Raw genomic sequence first — 19,899 nt, forward strand, 5'->3', positions numbered from 1 at the left:
CGCATTTGATGCCCCAGTCATGAGTGTTAGCTGTATGATAATAAGATTTTTCACAAAATCACTCATTTAACACGATTGGAACTAATTTGGGATAATTGGATTTTTATATTTTTCAAATTTCTGAAAAGTGTTAGGAGCAGTATAGCTGAATGTTGCAATATTGCAATTACTCATAAAAACAAGTTTGTTATGTAAAAAGAAAAAAGCAGATGAGATGACACTTGTAGATTAAATCGATATTACTTTACCATCCAATTATCCAAATTAGTTCCAATCGTGTTACTTACAGCGAAGTAGTATGCCCAAGACATTTGCTAAACACATCTTCCCCAACTATGTATCAACAACATTCTGTGCAAATGTTCTCCTGCATACTCTGTGGTATTTATGTTTGACTTTTCATAGTATTTATTCAGAGTTCAGTAGTTACAGTGCTACAGTGCCACTCATGTGACTTCTCTTCACCAATCAGTTACCATGTTACATATCATAATATCTGTTAAGCTGAAAACATTAAAGAAATCTAAATATGTTGGAAGAATACACGTTGATTCTGATTCTATTTGTAGTGTTTGATTTCTGGAGAATTGCTTTCAGGACGATGAGATAGATAATTATCACAATGATGCAGTCTTAATATTGACAATACTCGATTTCCTAGATTTTCAATAATAAAGTAATTTGTTACCCTAATGAAATGATAACAAATGCAATTTATAAGCCATAAATTTTGTTATTAAATGTTAAGAACTCTTTTGTTTGTTATTCTATGCATTAGGAAATATTGAAACGTGCCAAATCAGAAGTAGTACCTCAAAATACATGTACTGCAGGCCTTACTAGTTCAGATTATGAAGAAGGGGCGAAGAAATTGGAGGAACATTACCAGAGAGGATGGATTTTTCACTACTCGGTACATAGTCTAAAATTAATTTTTAGATGTATGTGCATGAAGAGTTAGCAGATGAGCTCCAGAAAGTATATGTTAATGTTTTATTTCCGCAGAAGCCAGTGAATTTACCAACATTTTATCATTTTGGTGATATTAAGTCTTTTCACCGGTTAATGAAGTACTACTGCAATCTTGATTCCCAAGCTTTGTTGAATCAAAGCATCCACTGTTGAATCAAAGCATGTGAAAATAAGCAATGGGTTCTTGCCCTGGTTTGGTACTGAAGACGTCTAAAACCTTCTGCCATTGGTAATTTACTAATTTTGTTTTAAATCGTATGCTTCAAACCTGAAAACTGAATGGAGGCTTTCATGCCATCTTCGCTGGATTTCATTCTAATGAAAATGTATATACTTTCAATCAGTACACAGAGTAAAATTCCATGTGTTATATTCATTAATCTAGAAACTTCTAATAAACGACGTCAGATAAATCGTAGTTCAGTATAAAATAGTTCCCGCCTCGAAAATGAAAGGCTTCGTTTTGCTCAAATTAATATTTTCTTTAAGCACCCTTGCAACCATTCTTTTTCAAAATTAAGAGTGAAAATCAAGCGTCACCGTCCAAATTTTGGTACAAGAGAAACAATTACCAAATATTTAGTAATATTAGAAGTTAAAAATAGCGGCCATCCATGTTTTATCATTGTCATCCTGATTTTCACAAAACTAAGCTTGTGAAACTTTACATACTCAAAGAATTTCAAAAGAAGCCCCCATGTGGTAGACCAAAAAGGCATTCATGTAAAAGTTTGAGAGTCCGAATTAATATCTGTCGCTAGGGCGCAATCTACCACAGAGCAAAATCTACCGATCAAATAATTGAAAGTGGTCAACACATTACAAATGTTCATACTGTATACTGTGTGTACCCTTTTGAGGTAGTATTCTTCTCGAAACTGAAAAACTTAGACTTCTGTTCAAACTTTCCATGGGGGAACTTTAAACAATTTCTTTCAAAATAAAGAAAACTAAGTGGTCACCATGAAAACGTTTGAACAAATTACCCCATATTGTATCTGCACACTAAATTCGAAATGTCTGCCGTCGTTGTATTTACAATATGGGGAAAGAAATAAAATTTTGATTTTCACAAAAATGAGTCAGTGAAAACTTCATTTACCTATTAGCTTCAATATGAGTCCCAAAACGTGGTAAATCAGCGAGTATTGTAGGAGTTCAGCAGTCCAATTATTCGTCCCAGAAGTGCTTCCTACAATTTTACCACACTGTCAGAGTTCCAAAAGATCAATACAACGTAATTCAAACTTCAAATTGTTTTCCATGATATCACCAAAATAAGCTATTGACCAGCAAAAGTGTAACCATTTCTCAGATTGTCTTGAAAATCTATATTCATTCAAGTACCTAAGGTAGCATACCTCATACTTGTGGTTTACTTTATAGATGATATACCGTTAAAACTGTAACGAGGACAGCTTACAACTTACTAGCATACCATGTTGTACAAAAAGTGTTGCATGGAAGCACCATGAAGATGCAGATCATGCAGATCTTGCATTACGACCAGCTATTTCATTTCAAAGTATGCAGGATGACATAACTAAATGTACACAAACAAAAATGGAATTTGTGTAGATAGCACATTTAGCTGCTAAATGCTCATTATGTAAAATATTTTGCTCAACATCAGTTTTTTCAAAGATTTATTCAATTTTAAGTAACTTGTGAACCGAAGGTTAAAGTATTGGTTGCCTTCACCTTTTAGCTTGTCAAGCAGTCGAAAGTGGGTAAGTAAGAGGTGTAAATTTATGCAAATTTATGCAAATCTCATGCCTTCTTTTCTCCTAATTTCTAGAATTGAAAACAAATTAACTCCACTTTGGCTCGCGGTCAAATTTTATGAAATTGTCACATTATGTTCGTTAAATAATATATAACAAAAGACGATTTTTTTCGCGATAAAATTCTTACATTTTTAATGAGAGGCATTTTAATTTTGCTTATTATGATTTTAACCCTTTTTTGAGTGTCAGTCTTTCAACCCCTGCTATTTTAGAATAATTCAAATAAAGTAGTATTATTTTGCTACATATACTCATGCTTCAAGTGAAACATTAAATTTAAGAAAATCGTACAAGTTTTTGCCTTAAATTAATTTTATCAACAACACCAAAACAGAGTTTTTCTATCCCAAATATAAAACCTTCATCCTTCCAGTGAACGGTTGCTACCACACTAAACTTTAGATTCTCTGCTTTTTAAAAATATATCGTATGAGGGGGTTTCCTCGTCATCTTTAATGAGAAATATTCCTTTGAAAGAAAATGTTGATTACGAGCAACTCAATCTTAAAACACCAAGGTCGCGCTATTAATCACCAAATCTTACATCTGTGGATGTAAATTTGTCAAGTTTGATTTGAAAAAAATGCTGAATCGCTTTGAATCTTGGTTTGCAGGGCCTTTGTTACTTTCATAGTCATGTTATATATCATGAAATTGCTTGTCTATGTAGTCAAATAATTGCTTCTACTCTAACCACTGGTTAGGGACTGGTCAGTTTCTTCAACCGGGAGGGGGGGGGTTCACCCTGCTTTTGACTTTGGTAATGGGGGTCACCATGTTTTCGAATTGCCCAAGAGGGGTCAGTGTCTTTTTGAATTTCAACACAGGCTCATACTTGCCTAAAGTACATCGTAAAAGCCATGAACTTCATTATTCAGTTACATTTTTCGGCGAGGCTTTGGGCTTGTAACTTTACTGTATCAGACAAATATTTTTCAGCGTGCCCTTCAGGCACATGGTTTTAATGTAGCAGACAGAGAGAGAGCAGGATTTTAACATTTTTCGGCGCGCCCCTTGGGCGCGAGACTTTAAGGATGATCAAGTCACTTGCTACGTCATCTTAGCTGCAAACAATACAACGCACATTATATTACCATGCCCTGTCCATTGCGTTTTAATTGGTCGAGCTGAACCACGTCACTGCCCACAAATATAGAAATAACGGACGACGCGCTGACCATTAACGTTTATTTGTGGGCAAGGGCGAGAGGAAAGCCAAAAATTAACGGGCGAGGCTTATCAGCGAACCCAAGAAAACCGTCAAAATTTCCGAAAATTTCAGGAGCGAACGACAACTGGGCCCCAGAAACTGAGCAATACGCGACGCACTGTCACGCGCGCTGTAAACAATTGGCAAATCCGGAATTTTTTTTAAAAAAAGTATCTCAACTTGACCTACAAGTGCTCCATTTTATTTTGTGATTGATTATGATTTATGTTTGAGCTGTAAAGTTACGATACTTTGAGTTGTTAATCTTATTATTCATATTCACGGGCATGTAAACGAACCATTACTGTGTACTTGTGGTCAGTCACGTGGTTCAGCTCGACCAATCAAAATGCGACGGGCAGGGCATGGTAATATAATACACAGTAATGGTTTGTTTTCATGCCCGTGAATATGAATAATATCGTAAACATAGTAACTTTACAGCTAAAACGAAAATTGTGATTTGTACAAAGATCATGATCAACCACAAAATAAAATGGAGCATTTGTTGGCCAAGTTTAGACGCTTTTTTCCAAAAATCTTCGGATTTGCAAAATTTTTGCAGCGCGCGTACTACTCACTGACAGGTTGCGCCTCCACTGTACGGGACCGTGCTCACTGTAAAAATAACATCGTGGTTTTCATGAAAACCTAGCTTCATACAACTTATTGTCAGAGCTTTTAGCATGAAAGCGACGTTTTTAGTGATGATTGAATGATCATTATATTATCTTCGAGTTGTAAGTTTTAAATGTTTGAATGTTGATATATTTACAAAGTATTTAAAAATCCCAACAAAATAATTTTAAAAGGACATATTTCTCATCAAATTGTGATTTTTCCCATTTCACATATGGGGAGGGGTAATGTTAAGCGATGTAGTATTGTAAATAGGCTGGTGACCCCATATTTTATTTGATGCATATAATTTGCAATATCTGAATAATAATTTATGTGAAAAAAAACCCAAAATTGTTGGATTGGAAATCTAAATAATTCTACAAAGTATGGATAAGGCATGGTCATTACATTTAAGTTTGCAACAGCTTTAACTGTTGTTTTGGAAGGCCTGAGAAGTGATAATTTAAATTCTTATACACATTTTCAGCGGAAAAATAGCTAAAACTTTCATTTATTATCCAGTGCGGTTCACATGTAAATAAACAAGTGCAGCATTTCAGAAAGGAGCCGAAAGTAAATATATCGGATTTGGCAACGCTTATGGGAGATTCATAATTTCTGTCATTCGAATGGGATAAAGTGGGTGTATTTCAAATCCTTCTAGATGCCAAATTAATCTGGTGAAAGATTGATTTTTGACGTGATCTCATCCTCACATATAAGTCTTACTGTAAGAGAAAAATAACAAAATTGTTGGTAAAATTTAGTGGCTCGATCACCCTTAATATATCAGACATATATATCAGAGATATCCGACATATATCTGACAGACATATGTCTGACAGATATCGACATATATCAAGATATATTGCACAAAATTTCATGAAACTTTTCACTGATGACAGTATCTGAACGTTACGAAGATACTGTGAGTGCCATGCCAATCATTTTCTCATTTGCGTATTCAATAAACTTTTGCCATTAGTGATATAACTCCGAAATTCATTGACCAAATTTGATGAAATCTGCTATAAATATTGATCTGATAGATATCTAATTTTACTGAGAAGCAGTGGGCAATGTCAAGTTAATAAATAGCTCATTTGCATATTTTAAGAAGTTGAATTGTAATTAGTGATATAACTCTGAAATTATGGCACCAAATTTGGTATAACCTGCTACAGATATTGATCTGATAAATATCGAATTTGCGCGTGAAGCACTGGGCAGAGTCAAGTTAATTAAGGGTTCATTTGCACATTTAATGAACTTTGTAATTAGTGACATTGCTCCGACTCTTGCAGCATTCAGTTTGATGAAACGTCCTGCGGATGCTGATCTTATATATCTAGTTGTTCAATGAAGCATTGAGCAGTGTCAAGTTAATAAACAGCTCATTTTCATATTAAATGAAGTTTTGTAATTGCTGATTTAACTCCGAGAGTACTGTGCGAAAGATGATGAAACCTGCTACATATAATGATCTGACAGATATCTGCTTGTTCCGTGAAGCGTACTATGAACGTACTATGAACCTGTTGTAAATCACGTGAGCACATTGAGTTCACATCTGGTTACATGTTACCTTTGTCTTCAATCGAGCAACTATAGGCAGTAGAAGGATCAAATATTTTCCATATTGATTCCATGCAATACAATTACAAGAGCACAATTTTATTTTGATATGGTACATTGAGGGATCAAATATGTCCATATTAATTCCATGCAATACAATTACAAGTCAAGAGCACGACTTTAATTTGATATGGTAGATTGTACCACTCGTTTGATGTGCCAGGCAGCATGGTGTTGTATATGTTTGTGTCAATTGCAACAGTTTACGTACTTCGATTTCACTTGACGACATGGATATTACAAGCTAAGGCTCATAGATGTTATTAAATATGGGACGTAACACTCACTCGGGCCTGCCATATGTAACCAAACGTAAGCAAAGTGTCATTCATTCTTTTTTCTCAGCATATCTTTGGATATGGCAGGAAGCAGTGTTCTTGTGCTGAAAAGAAAACAAAGAGAAAGAGATACACATACCCGGTGCCCATGTTTAACATTTACGTCAAAAAAATGGTCCGGTTTGGACAAACAAGTGTACTGCTTATGCTCAACGCGATCAAAACAAACACTATGACTGCCGATACTTTGGTGGTATGTATAAATTTATTCATTTTAATCAATAGGACAGTCGTAAGAGTTTGTTGTTGAATTGGTAGTGAATATCAGATCATCGTATAATAATTCTTTCATCTGCAATCTTGAAGGGAAAGTTTACTGTCTTGACTTGTGCTATTGGAGCCTTTCACAGAAAAAACCACCCATCTTTATCATTTACAACTCTCTTCATCCATCCGTATATCCTGAAAGCACTGATGAGAACAGCGGTAAATTCGATATAGTCAACATTCCTTTTTAATACACTATGTCAGATAAGTCTATACAATGTACTTGTGGTCACAACTGAGTAATTCCGAACGTGCCTATACACACGTTCAATGGGCGTGTAGGCGCAGAGCAGAAGTGAAGAAACAGACGACTGTAGATCTACGCCCCACCCTTTCAGTATTACGATATATATTTATTCGAAAATAAATATTTTCAACATTATATATCATTTGACAATTTGAACAACATCGTACACATACGTGCGGTGCTGGAGCACAACTACATTCGGACAAGAGTACGAGCAAATTACGAGTCTCCGACGTGCGATGATTTTCGACTTTGTCATTTAAAGTTATCGTTTGACAGCAAATGTGGTGTGCGTATCAGTAGATATATTTTTGCCAAATTTCCTTTGGACAAGTTTGTGAGACAATAGCGAATTTTAATTCGAATACCGATGGCAGAGTCTTATGAAACAGTCTCCGAGGTGCGTGACCTTTTTACCCAAGATCATATACCATTTTGTAAGAGGGCTAACCTGAAAACTTGGCCCGACCCAAGTCGACCTGAGATGAATTTCGGATAACCGGACCCTCTAGGTCAACATTTGTAAGTCCAATTTCATGCCGTGTCGCTCCAAGTTGTGATAGCAAGTCTAACGTCGGACACGGTGGAAGATCATTCACCGCAAAATGTCGAAGAAATATCATGTGAACCGAGAAAATAAAACCCCACGGTGATCTACTGCTAAACAAGAGCTGTCTGAAAATTACCCACTGCGCCTGGCATGAAATGCAATCCTACTCGGATGCATATAGCCACCACCTGCACCTGTCAATGCGATAACCACCACATACTAGTTCGCCCAGTGTTCTATACATTACTCCATATGCAAGTTAGTTGCAGTAATTGTAGCTCACGGACCATGCGCCAGTTTCTCTGTTATGTTGGCTGTGTCGCTGCCCCGTAGGCGCTACAAACACGATAGAAAAAGCCGGCGCACGGCCGTGGACTACAATTAGGGACCGTTCAGTTTTACGGCCGGGGGGGCAAGATCTTGTCGCCGGTGTTCAAAAAATATAGACCCCCCCCCTGCGTTTTTCGTGAAAAGAGGATGATTCCCCCTTTTGTCAGACAAAAAAATTTGATGACCCCCCCGCTGAAAAATACCCAAAACTCATATGTCAAATTTACCCGCACGGTTTGGATTTGAACTCCGGTACGCAGCACATTTTATTCGTGTGGTAGAGATGCCAGTGCACAAACTTCTCAGCCCCATCCATGCAAACGTCTGTTAATTAGGACGACTGTAAGGCAATTTTTAACTTCATTTCCATAGACAACTTATGTCCATGGACATTGTATAAAGTAAACTTTATTGGAGTGGTTCGCCAAAGGCAGCCCTCCCGTTAAGAGGGTCATGGGCCATCACGTAAAATCTACTTTATTCTAGTGGGCCACCAAAGGTGGCCAGCAGGTAAAGAGGGTCGATCATGGCCATCCATAAAGTAAACTTTACTGGACAGGGCCGCTGAAGGCGTCCGGCCGTTAAGGTGGTCATGGGCTATTACATAAAGTAAATTTATTATAGTGGGCCGCCGCAGGCGGCCCACCGGTAAAGAGGGTCGATCATGGCCGTTGCACGAAGTAAACCTAATTGGAGTGGGCTGCCAAAGGCATAAGAGGGTCATGGGTAATACATAAAGTCAATTTATTGTGGTGGCCGCCGAAGGCAGCCCGCCAGTAAAGTGGGTCGATCATGGCTATGGCATAAAGTGAACTTTATTGTAGGTATTATATTCTTGAAAATGTGGTGACCCCCCCTTTCCTACCAGTGAAAAAAGCGATGACCCCCCCCCCTTCGCGGATTCCAAAATTACGATGACCCCCCTGGCCCCCCGGCCGTAAAACTGAACGGTCCCTTATTGCAGTTATAGTAGTATATGCATGCAGGTAGCTTCCTGGTAAGCTCTTTGACGAAAACTGTCTGTTTGATATGTATGTTTTGAACGTATTACAAGTATGTCGTATTTATACAATGTCAGTGCAAAGGGATAGGCCTAAACGCTTTTGCAGCATGTTTTGTGAATATATGAGAGCGATTTCCGATCATCAGCACAAGGGGCCTCGGTCGTCTTTTCTCGGGCCGGGTTTTCCAGTTAGCCTACGAGGGTATAGGGGTGGCTGCACTTTCCAGCGACAAGTTTCTCTCTCTCTCTCTCTCTCTCTCTCTCTCTCTCTCTCTCTCTGTATTACGATGTTTCGTTGAAATAAAGAATCTAAAACCATCAACTACACGATTTTGTGCAACATCGTACAGACCAAGAATGAAAGTCAGACGTTTAATTTGCATTTCGTGTCTTTGATTGCGTCATACTTGTCACTCCATATTGGTTGCGTGTATATTGCGCCACAAACGTGGTTGCATGTGCATTTTATATTAACTTTTTGTAGGAGTTTCGGACAAATTCCAGCTGAAATAATGTTAGAAGCCATTACTTGACTTATACAGACAAACAATTCCATAAATATACAATATGACAATAGAAAGAAACAAAAGCCTTTCAAACAAATTTCCAAGAATTGTTTTCAACATTTTCTATGAAATTCAAAAATCAAATTTCTTGTACACACATTCACTTTTTACCTCCAAAGCACATTTACATAAATCATCAAAAATAAATAAAAGTACAGATATAGGTTGTTTGTAGGGAGAAATATAGTTTGCCCAACAGCGACCAAATCGTTGTTTGCCTCAATATTACTTGTCGGCAATTCATTTGATATACGTAAAAATGGGAAATTATGTGATTGGTAGAAAAAGCTATGTTTAAATATCCTGTTTTACTCCCATGTCCAATCGGAATATTTGACATGGTACTGATACACAGATGTGGCAAAATTGAGAACAGAGAGGATCTATGTGCTGATCCCAGAATGCAATATTCCACGCCATTTCCAACTTTGACTGACTGCTTCAAAGGTTGTTCTTAGTGATACTGTTCTATAGAGTCCACAGGAGATACGTATAAGGCTACACCACACCACACCACAAAACACTTTTTTGCCCTCGCCATACTCTGGCTATAGTTACTGCCAGTGCCACCGCTAACTCCCCGGCTCAGATTATAAGTGAATAATGGTTGACCTTTGAAACCTAAATGTAAATTGACATGTAAGATTAAGTGAGCCATCAAAAAAGCAAATTCTCTAAAAAATCCCATTTGTGGTTTTTTTCGCCAATTTTTTACAAGCCCTGCATTCTTATTACGCCAAATGGTATCAAAATAACATGTTTTAAATACTATCATGTTACAAAAGACGGTGCATCTGTATAGTAAGAATGTTTCTTTGATTATTTTCTTTTGAACAGTTCCTGGACATGACAAGTGTAGAGACTTTTGTCAATCCAGTTGTGCATTATGTCGTGGTTAAGAGTGATCGATATTTCGAGCTGCAAACAGTGCCTGCTACCGACAACAGCATTGAACCACAACACCAATACGTCAATGTGATAGGTATCACCCGAATAGATGAAAAGGGAGGTTGTCTTCGGTAAGTGGATCATCTCTGTTGTCTCTGAATATTAAACAGACATTCTGTCTATCTCAGCTTTTATCATTTATGCTGTAATGGCTTTCAGTTGCCTGTACAATGTCCCCATTGCCAAATTTCTGAAATCATCATTCACTGTGTGATAATCTGATATTTTAGTTATTGTAATCTTATAAGTAGCATGCAATCAATTAGTACTGGTAGTTACAAAGTGAAAATTGAAAGTCGGCATTCTTCAGGGTTTTCCCAGACCATGTTTGCCTCATGGCTGTCCTCTGTTGAGATCTTATCTCATAGCCAGGGAGTCTTTCAATCCACTTGCTATGTACTGTGTGTGCACTTAATGTATTCATGGTCCAGCTGCTATGAAGACCTTCTTGATCATTGCGAATCGGTACAAATCAGTACACTGTTACCATGTTTGAACATTGCAAATCAGTACACTGTTACCATGTTTGAACATTGCAAATCAGTACACTAGCTGTTACCACATTCACACTATGGAGTTTAGGTTGACTCTTAGGTGGCTGGACCAGCCTAATTTATGTGGCTGGACCAGCCTGATTCATCTCGGGTCTGAGAGTTGTATGGTTAGAGGTGACATGAATTTGAGACAAGGTCCCAGTTGTGTGTTTTGAACGGTTCAGGTCGGCCCTGCATGGGCCCACTTGATGCCCTAACCTTGGTCTATAGTGAGGACTGTAGGAGACCAAACGGTAGGCGGTTCAAATACAGTGTGAATTAATATTGACCAACATAATATATTGTAGCCTAAACATGGGACTATGTGCCCGAGGGTAGGTGAGCATTTGCCCGACGTAAGGAGGGCAAATTGTCTCCTGCCCCGAGGGTACATTGTCCCATGTTTGGGCTATAATGTTTTTATTACATGCCTCTCTTACACAGTTTTAACTCAAAATATTCAGGTTTATTGGCAAATGTTAATCAAATGTTTTATTTCCATCTTAGACGAAATTCCCATAAAAATTGAACGATTTCCATCATCGAATGGCGCATTGATATATTAAATAATGTTATGCGGTTTATCAACCTTTTTGTGCAAAATTTTCCAAAAACCGGATTTTCTATGCAAAACATGAAATTCCAACACTTTCGTATTCAAAAGTTGTCAAGTTGAAAACAGTTCTGGTCGGTTCACTTTCAGTCAAATGATGACTATGCGGCCTGCTACGTCATCGACGAGTTACGATTGAATCCTAAGGAGCGTGCGACATTCCATATACGAGGCATGTAATAAATGCCTCATCACAACCTTGCACCAGGCCCAGAGGCAGCAATGGGCCGAGTGTGAACCTACATGTAGCAATTGATGTTATTATGTTGCAAATTCAGATATGCAAATTAGACATGTGAGACACATGAGCACCAAAACATAGCCCCACAAAAATATCAGATTTTAAAATATTTTTTATGTATAATATATCCACCAGGTCATACTGTACATGTAGCTACAATATCAACGTACATGTATATATGAAACAAGTATATGTAGGGTTAGTATGTTTCTGTTCAAATGTCACTTTTAAACATCTCTCTGATGGGGATCAAGTATAGATATTCTCAGCGCTGTGTATTGGTAAGTTCAAAGTGGCGTACTTTATTTGACTCTTTCAGGTTACACTCTTATGATGAACGGGGCAAGCACATTGATGAGAGGAAAGTCAAAGAGGCACATAAAGATGAGCCAATTCAACTTACCCACGGCACAGTGTCTCAGTTTTATGGTCTCAGAAGAGAGGTGGAGGGAGAAGGAAACGAGAGTGAAATGTCAACGTGAGTATCGTGTTTATAGTTAAATATATCTGACATGATACTATGTTTTGATTGACACTGGCAGTGAGTCTCACTATTCTCATTTACTCATATATCGACCATTTTCTCTGTTCATTGATGGTGTGCATATCGATCACTTTGTTGTTTTGATATAAAATACGAAAAATGCAATTTTGTCAAGTTATTGTGTAGTTAATGCATTGTTGCAATGTCTACATATTATTGAAGAAGTAAAATTCTTGACTCAGATTGACCTCGACAACTGCCAAAACCACTAAACATTGCATATAGCTGTAACTTCATAAATATGCAATTTTCAAGAAAGAACAGTTTGTAATTCATAAGAATTTGCATGATAATATTTTTTCATGAGCAATACAAAAATCATCAAAAGTCGAAGCCATGTTATTAAATTGTATCGTTACCTTCATTTTGATGAACAAAGATGCTGCAGTGACAAGGGTAGCAACTCATGATTTCAGGATGATAAGTTAATTAAAAACCCATGCATGTTTCTACAGGTGATGTATGGCCTTGAGTAAGGCACTATACTTGTCATTGTTTTTTCTGATCCCAAGAGTGATGGGTACCTCATTCTGTAATTGGGCATCTGTCATAAAATGATGGATAGAATAGATAAAGAAAGAAATATTGAAATAATAAACTACATATATATGCAGTTTTGTGCATGAATAAATCATTAGTCAGACCTTACATCTTTAAGCAACACAGGGTCACTCTAGTCTGATCGTTCACCTTTGATATATATAGGGTATCTCTCTGGGACATAAAAACTAAGAGGCACCAGAAGTCAGTTTCACTCTTCAAAGCCAAACAACTGGTTGGCGCTTACAACACGATCTTTGTCAGAACAGAGACTGCGTTGGTTGTGTTAGATTTGTCGACGATGCTCTCTGTGGATGTGACCTTTAGCCGGGCTTGTGAAATGCCAGAGCAAACCGCCCTGTGGTTAAACAAGGAACTGCATAATATCTCAGTCTTGGCGTCCAGGAAAATTACCAGGGTTACTCCCCAGGGTGAGAACGTGGAATTGTATCGAATGGTCTTTACTGCTGACAACAAAGTTTACTTACTGGATAGGCCTTGCCTGAACAGGTATGCAGAATATGTATATGTGTACTGTAAAGAATTCATATATCTACACGTACATGTATGTAGCACATACTTCACAGAAGTTTTAACTTCTTTCTCTGTCTATAGATCAATTACTTTATAGCAATTAATTGTAGTTTTTACTTTTTTGCTATAGTGGTTCCCTGTTGACTCTTAAAATAACAGTAAAGGTAGAACCAAAATTTGGTCAGGAAAGTTCAGAATGTAGTACATGTGATTACCATCATGCAGTAAACGCACACACTTGCACATCACTGACCATAGGCGCACGACGAATTTTAAAAAATTATCTGAATTTTTAAAGTTTAAACATGCATTTTATTAACAAATGTGCAAACAGAAATCGTGCGGCCAGATTTTGAGGCATACAGTGAACAGTGCCCATCACTACACTGTACATTGCAGTGCATGCGAGTACTGGCCGTTTAGCTCGGCGTTTAATACTTACACACTCAGCGAATTTTAAAACCGCTTGTCTGTCATTGAATGGTGAAACATGCATTTTATTAATAACTGTGCAAACAGAAACCATGCGGACAGCTTTTGAGACATGCTGTGAGCAGCACCCGAACACGGCTGTGGCCAGAACACGGCTGTGGCCACTCGGCTGTCTTGTAGAGTAATGTGTACAAGACAGCCGAGCGGCCACAGCCGTGTTCTGGGCGCTGCTCACTGTATTGTCTCAAAAGCTACCTGCATGATTTCCGTTCGCACAGTTATCAATAAAATGTATGTTTCAACATTAAATTGTAGACAAGTGATTTTAAAATTCGCCGTTTCTATAAAGTTAGTAACGTTAATAGTAGAGCTGAGCGGCCACAGCCGTGCACGGGGCACTTATTCACTGTATGTCTAAATAGCTGCCTGCACGATTTGCGTTTGCACAGATTTTAATAAAATGCATGTTTCAACATTAAAATTACAGACAAGTGATTTTAAAAGACGTCGTGCGCCTGTGCACAGACAAACACACTGCAACCACAGGTGGTTCCAAAACCAAGTGAGAGTATACCATGCAAGTGAAGTAATCTAATAGATTGATGACAGGAAGACAAAGATACCGAAAGATACCATATCGAAAACACTTCATTTTTGATTAGTTTGGTGCTGATGTAAGTGTGCTTGACTGACCAATGAATGGGTTCATTAGGCTTGTCCGGATTAACAACTTTGTGTCATTATCCTCATTTGTAGAGATGATGTGCAAGCTCCGCTGAATGTCACAACAGAAGTAGAAATAGCAGGGAGAGCAACAGAAGCATGTTACATCAGTGAACAAGGTAAATGCTACTTTAATGGAGATAGTACATCGGTAAACAAGGTAACTCTTACTTTTATAAGATCAGTACATCAGTTAAAAGGTAAATGTTACTTTCATGGAGTCAGTACATCATCAGTGAACAAGGTAAATCTTACTTTTATATTAGATCAGTGCATCAGTAAACAACGGAAATCTTACTTTACCAACCCCAGATACCTTAATTGTATTAGAGTTTTGAAAACTGCGACAGTAATATGGTCATATTTGGTATCAATTTGTAGTAAAACTTGATTAAAGAAACAAACCTGAGGCTTTTTATTTGATGGACCAAGTTTTAATAGCAAATATTTCATGGAGGAAACCCAAACACTGATAAGGACTTTTGGCTATATTACAAGAATGCCCGAAGGCTAGATGCACCCTACCTTGAATACAGACTCTAGTACAACCATTGTGTTAAATCAACATACACACAGCTGTCAGGTCATTGATTCATTAAGTAAATTATCACAGCATGGGGGCTAGCCAACGGCAACTCATACTTAGGGTTAAGGGAGCCATCATTATTTACGGCCTGGGGGTCAGAGGAATTTCATCGAAACTCCAAAATTCGAGTAGCCCCCTGCAAACCATGCTGAATTTGAGTAACCCCCTCTCTCTTAGTCTGAAATTTTGACTTATCCCCCCAAACTTAATTAGAAAAGTTAAATACCAATAATATATTTGTAAAATTATGAAAAAACAGCAGTGGTAAAGACCTTTCAAATCCTGACCTGCTAGATTATCATTGGTTATCTCATGATGTTTGAAAAAGGTTAAACAAACAAAATGAAATTCAAAGTTACAATAAAATACAGATATAAAAACCCATCCTATAATCAGTATCCAACCATAGTATTATTTAATTTAGATGTGATCTGACTGGGCAGAATTTAAAAGTAAATGAAAGTTAGAGGAGTTACTCAAATTTATCACGGTTGGCAGGGGGTTACTTGAAATTTCGGAATTTTTCGATAAAATTCCTCTGATCCTCTACACCATCCATGTCTACAGTAGGTTTAGGGACATTGGTCGTATATTTATTTTAGAACTGCTTGAGCAATAGCTTTCTAAGGTATTGATAGGTCCCTACGAGTGTTTTAATTTTGACTTCTGAAACTAATTACTTTGCACATGCAAAGTTTAGGAGCAGTTTCTCTTTCTTTTGTCAGAACATTTTCATAAATGCTAGTCCAACAGCTTTCAAATTTAGTTTACAGTCAGGTTCCTAGGCATGTCGGCTTTGTATATTGTGCAAGTGATGATAACATTTGCACAATACTGTCTTGTTTTTGGTGAAAAAGTCAAGATATACCCTTTTTAGTTATTTCCATGGCTGATATTTTAGGTGCCATATATGGACTGTACATACAATTTTAAAATTAAACTTTTTTTGATTACATTGTACTCTTTTTTTCACACCACAGCCATGTGACACTCAGGCCATGAAGGTCATGTTTAACAGTATTGTTGACAAATGTTCGACGTGCAGCACTGTGGGCGTTATTAATTTTATACTGCCCTCTAATGACGACATTAGAAAGTCAGTTTTCCAGTCATCCTATCTGCTTGTCCTCCACATGGTCCTTCAAATCATAAGATTCAGCTGTATGCAAGCATTCCAGCACTACACGATCCAAATCTTTCAGTCGACATGGTCCTTATGCTTTGCTGATCCTCTTCTTGATAATTTATAGATAACATTATTTACCCTTTATCAGTTTGTCAATACTTATGAAGGATAGTCCTTACAATTAACGTCATATATGTACGATTTTTGGTTCTGTATTTAAGAAATGTCTCTCATTAATTTTTTCCCCAGTTGGTTTTGTGGTTGTTGTCACCTTGAATGAGGAAACAGACGTGTACTACAGAGACCACCTGTACTGGTACAGCACCCGTGGTGAACTGAGGGGTGTGTTGCCATTCCTTGGTGAAGGACCCCACAGCTTGTACAGTGTTTATCTATCGGGTGATGAGAACCAAGCTGAGACTGAGGGATGGTATCTCTACTTCACAGATGGACACAGTGCAATATGTTGTATCAAATTGCACTGATGTGTTCATGTTTGGCAAAGATGGTCCATGAAGCAAATTTTCTGTCACGAGGTTGAAATTTTGTGAAGATTATGAACATTATGGCACTTGATGTGATGCCATTTGACCATCCCCATTTCAATGGGAATGATTGCAATTTCTCCATTGAAAACAATGCGGGCTAAACCATTGTATTGTGATGGCAGATTGATCTTGCAGTGGAGAAATTCAGGAGTATGCCACACCCCGCAATTTTGTATATAGCATCAACAATTATTTGAACATTTCAAACGGAGTAAGGGTTAAATGACATTAATAAGTATCCAAAATGAGAACTTCAAGGAAAATGAAATCAAAATTAGGAAATCTGTATGGAAAAGTTAGATTCCATAGCTCTACAACAGCGTTACATATTCCATTGATGTTGAACCGGTACAAACCTGTAATTTTTTCACACAAGTACAAGACCATGCAGACATACATTTTATATGCATTTGCAAGTAGTTTTTTTTCATAAGAGTATGTTACTACACATCCTTGTCTTTCTTTCACCTGAAATATCAGTTAGTTTACGCTGTTCTCTCTCACTGAGTTCTCTCAGATATTGTGGCATTCCAATATTTCTTGCATTCTTCTTTAGGGTTTGCATCACGGATGAGGATATTTGACCAAAAACCATTCTGTGTATGTCTGACTTGTACATAGACACTAATGTCATTTATTAGGTATGTGCTACCATGCTAAGTCAAAAATCGAAAGTATCATGTGCCTTAAGATTATCCACTTTTGGCAATTATTTATGTTTTTTTTATTTCCATGGTGAGCAGGGAGTTGATATGGAATGCACAGAGACCACTTAGTTGCAAACAAATATGCTAGTCACATTTTGACCCAGCACCAGTTCCTTTCATAATTCTACACATGTCTTTGACCTTTTCAATTTTCCCAGATCCCCCGCTGGTAAGTTTGCCCTGCACATGTTCAACCAAACCATCAAAAGATTGGAACTATTAAAATTTAGTAATTTGTTGTATTTGGATATTGTGTTCATATTAAAGTCAACTGCAAAAGAAACATTTATTGCACTCCCACTGGTTTAAAGTTTACAACAAGTGTATGGACATAGACAACTATAATGCAAAACAAGGTGACAACCACTGTTCACATAGCGACTTTTCAGATCAAATTCTGGATTATTTTTGTTGCCAGTCTCTCATACCATAGACCCTGTAGATCATACAAGATTGTTAAGAAAACACTTAACATTCTATATTATAAACCATGGTTACCGGTAATGGTTGTAGATGCAAAACAAACGTGCTGTCATAGACACTTTTACGGTGCAATGGAATACTTTCTAAAATTCAACCATGGAGTGAAACAACATTGATGACGAGGTTTGCAGTTAGTCAGAGCAGCTGTCACCTCTTAAAAATACATTTTCTGTATATAGCGTACTCAAATTTTGAGCTGTTTGCCAAAGTTCCCTCCTGAATTCCTCCAGCCCCTCCCCCCCTCCCACTTTTTTTTGTGAACACAGCCTTGCAAATATTTGAAATTCAGAATTGCAGCTATGAATGATTTTTCAATTTTACTAAAAAAAAAATTTTTTCCCCTCATGTCATTTGTGAACACAGCCTAAATGTTCAGTTATTTGTTTGGCTGATCCAAAACTTTTTCCATTTACTCAGGTTTTTTCTTCTTGATAATGAAAGAGAATGCTTTCACGTTCCATTGAGGAAAGTTCAAATGAAATATGAAAGGCATGTACTACCTTACGTACCGTACATCAGCCCATGAGTCAAACAGAAGACCCACTTAGTCAATGACACATTGAATTGACATAGAGAACATAGTGGATAGATACCGGAGAGTTGAAGGGCCAGTAGCTGTAACTGAAGATTTTTTCGCTTTTATTTGTTTTGTACATCAACTGAAACTTTACAGTGTACTCAAAGCATTGTGAAACTGCTGCTATATAGCTTGTCGATGCAGCGTCTATACTTGTAAAATGCAGTGTTATTGTTTACGTTTGAATTCCAGTCAAGACCAGAATTCACTTGTCAACAATAATGATATAGTCCACACGTGTACAAGTTGAGTTGACAAACTGACAAGAAACTGTCGTTTAAAAAAAATACAAATATCGTGAAAAAAATCATTAAAAGTTACAGCAACTGGCCTATTGATGTCACTGTAATAGCCTGGTTTGGTTGCTTCTCCAAAAACTAGGAGTGAAATTGCATTTTTAGCTACTATAGACTATAGTCTATAGAAGCTATTGGGATGGGTATCCGTCCGGCGTCCGTCGTCAGTCTGTATGTATGTATGTATGTATGTATGTATGTATGTATGTATGTATGTCCGTTTGTGAGGCGTCCGTCCACTCAAATATCTTGAGAACCGCAGTACTTACTGATTTGATATTTGTTGTGTAGATGAAAAATATGATTTTGAGAAACTATTTTTTTTGATTTTTTGATATTGTTGAAAATAGGCAAATTAATGCCAAAAAAGGTGTTTTTGGTAAAAAATCTTCTTCTTCATAACCGCTGGTCAGACAGATTTGTTATTTGGTATACAGGTCCCTAGGGGTAACCCAACTTAGATTTGTTCAAATTGTGATGAAATATGCAAATGTGTATTTTTAAGGAATTTTTTGTCATTTTTGGTCAAAATTTGACTTACATTGTATGTAATTCTTGTACTGTATAAACCCTATCAATTCACCCCCCAAAAAATAATTATATGATTTTAAATAATTGAATTAATTAGGAAATCATCAAAGCCAAAATAATTTTAATGTAGAATTATCAGAAAGTTCAACTTTTTTTGACAGTTCATAGTGAAATGCTTACCATCTTGGAGGATTAAAACATGTAAAGGCAACTTTCCTGAATCCCAACTTTGACATATTCTGAACCATTATTTATTGTGCCCTGTATGTTATCTAAAAGAAATTGCTCAAAATAGTCAATAGAGATAGAGATAGAGAAAGTTCTAATTTCCATTTATGGTTGACTTGGTAAGGATAAAATAAAATTACTTTTTGAGGAAAAAAATAGAGTGGTCAATTAAAAGAGTGGTCA

General features: G+C 37.1%; 2 protein-coding genes across 2 annotated transcripts in view; one reads left to right on the plus strand and one right to left on the minus strand.

The window, feature by feature from the left end:
* The window catches only part of LOC139131518 (uncharacterized), a 96,450-nt gene that overhangs the window by 56,221 nt on the left and 20,330 nt on the right, over positions 1–19,899 (minus strand). The window lies entirely within an intron of this gene.
* LOC139131519 (uncharacterized) lies at positions 776–19,695 on the plus strand. The gene is made up of 7 exons (XM_070697611.1): positions 776–913; positions 6,571–6,756; positions 10,364–10,545; positions 12,181–12,339; positions 13,111–13,455; positions 14,668–14,753; positions 16,596–19,695. The coding sequence occupies exons 2-7, from the start codon at positions 6,652–6,654 to the stop codon at positions 16,829–16,831; spliced, it is 1,113 nt and encodes a 370-aa protein (XP_070553712.1). The 5' UTR covers positions 776–913; positions 6,571–6,651; the 3' UTR covers positions 16,832–19,695.

Source organism: Ptychodera flava, chromosome 4, assembly GCF_041260155.1.
Source record: "Ptychodera flava strain L36383 chromosome 4, AS_Pfla_20210202, whole genome shotgun sequence".
Classification (NCBI taxonomy): domain Eukaryota; kingdom Metazoa; phylum Hemichordata; class Enteropneusta; family Ptychoderidae; genus Ptychodera; species Ptychodera flava.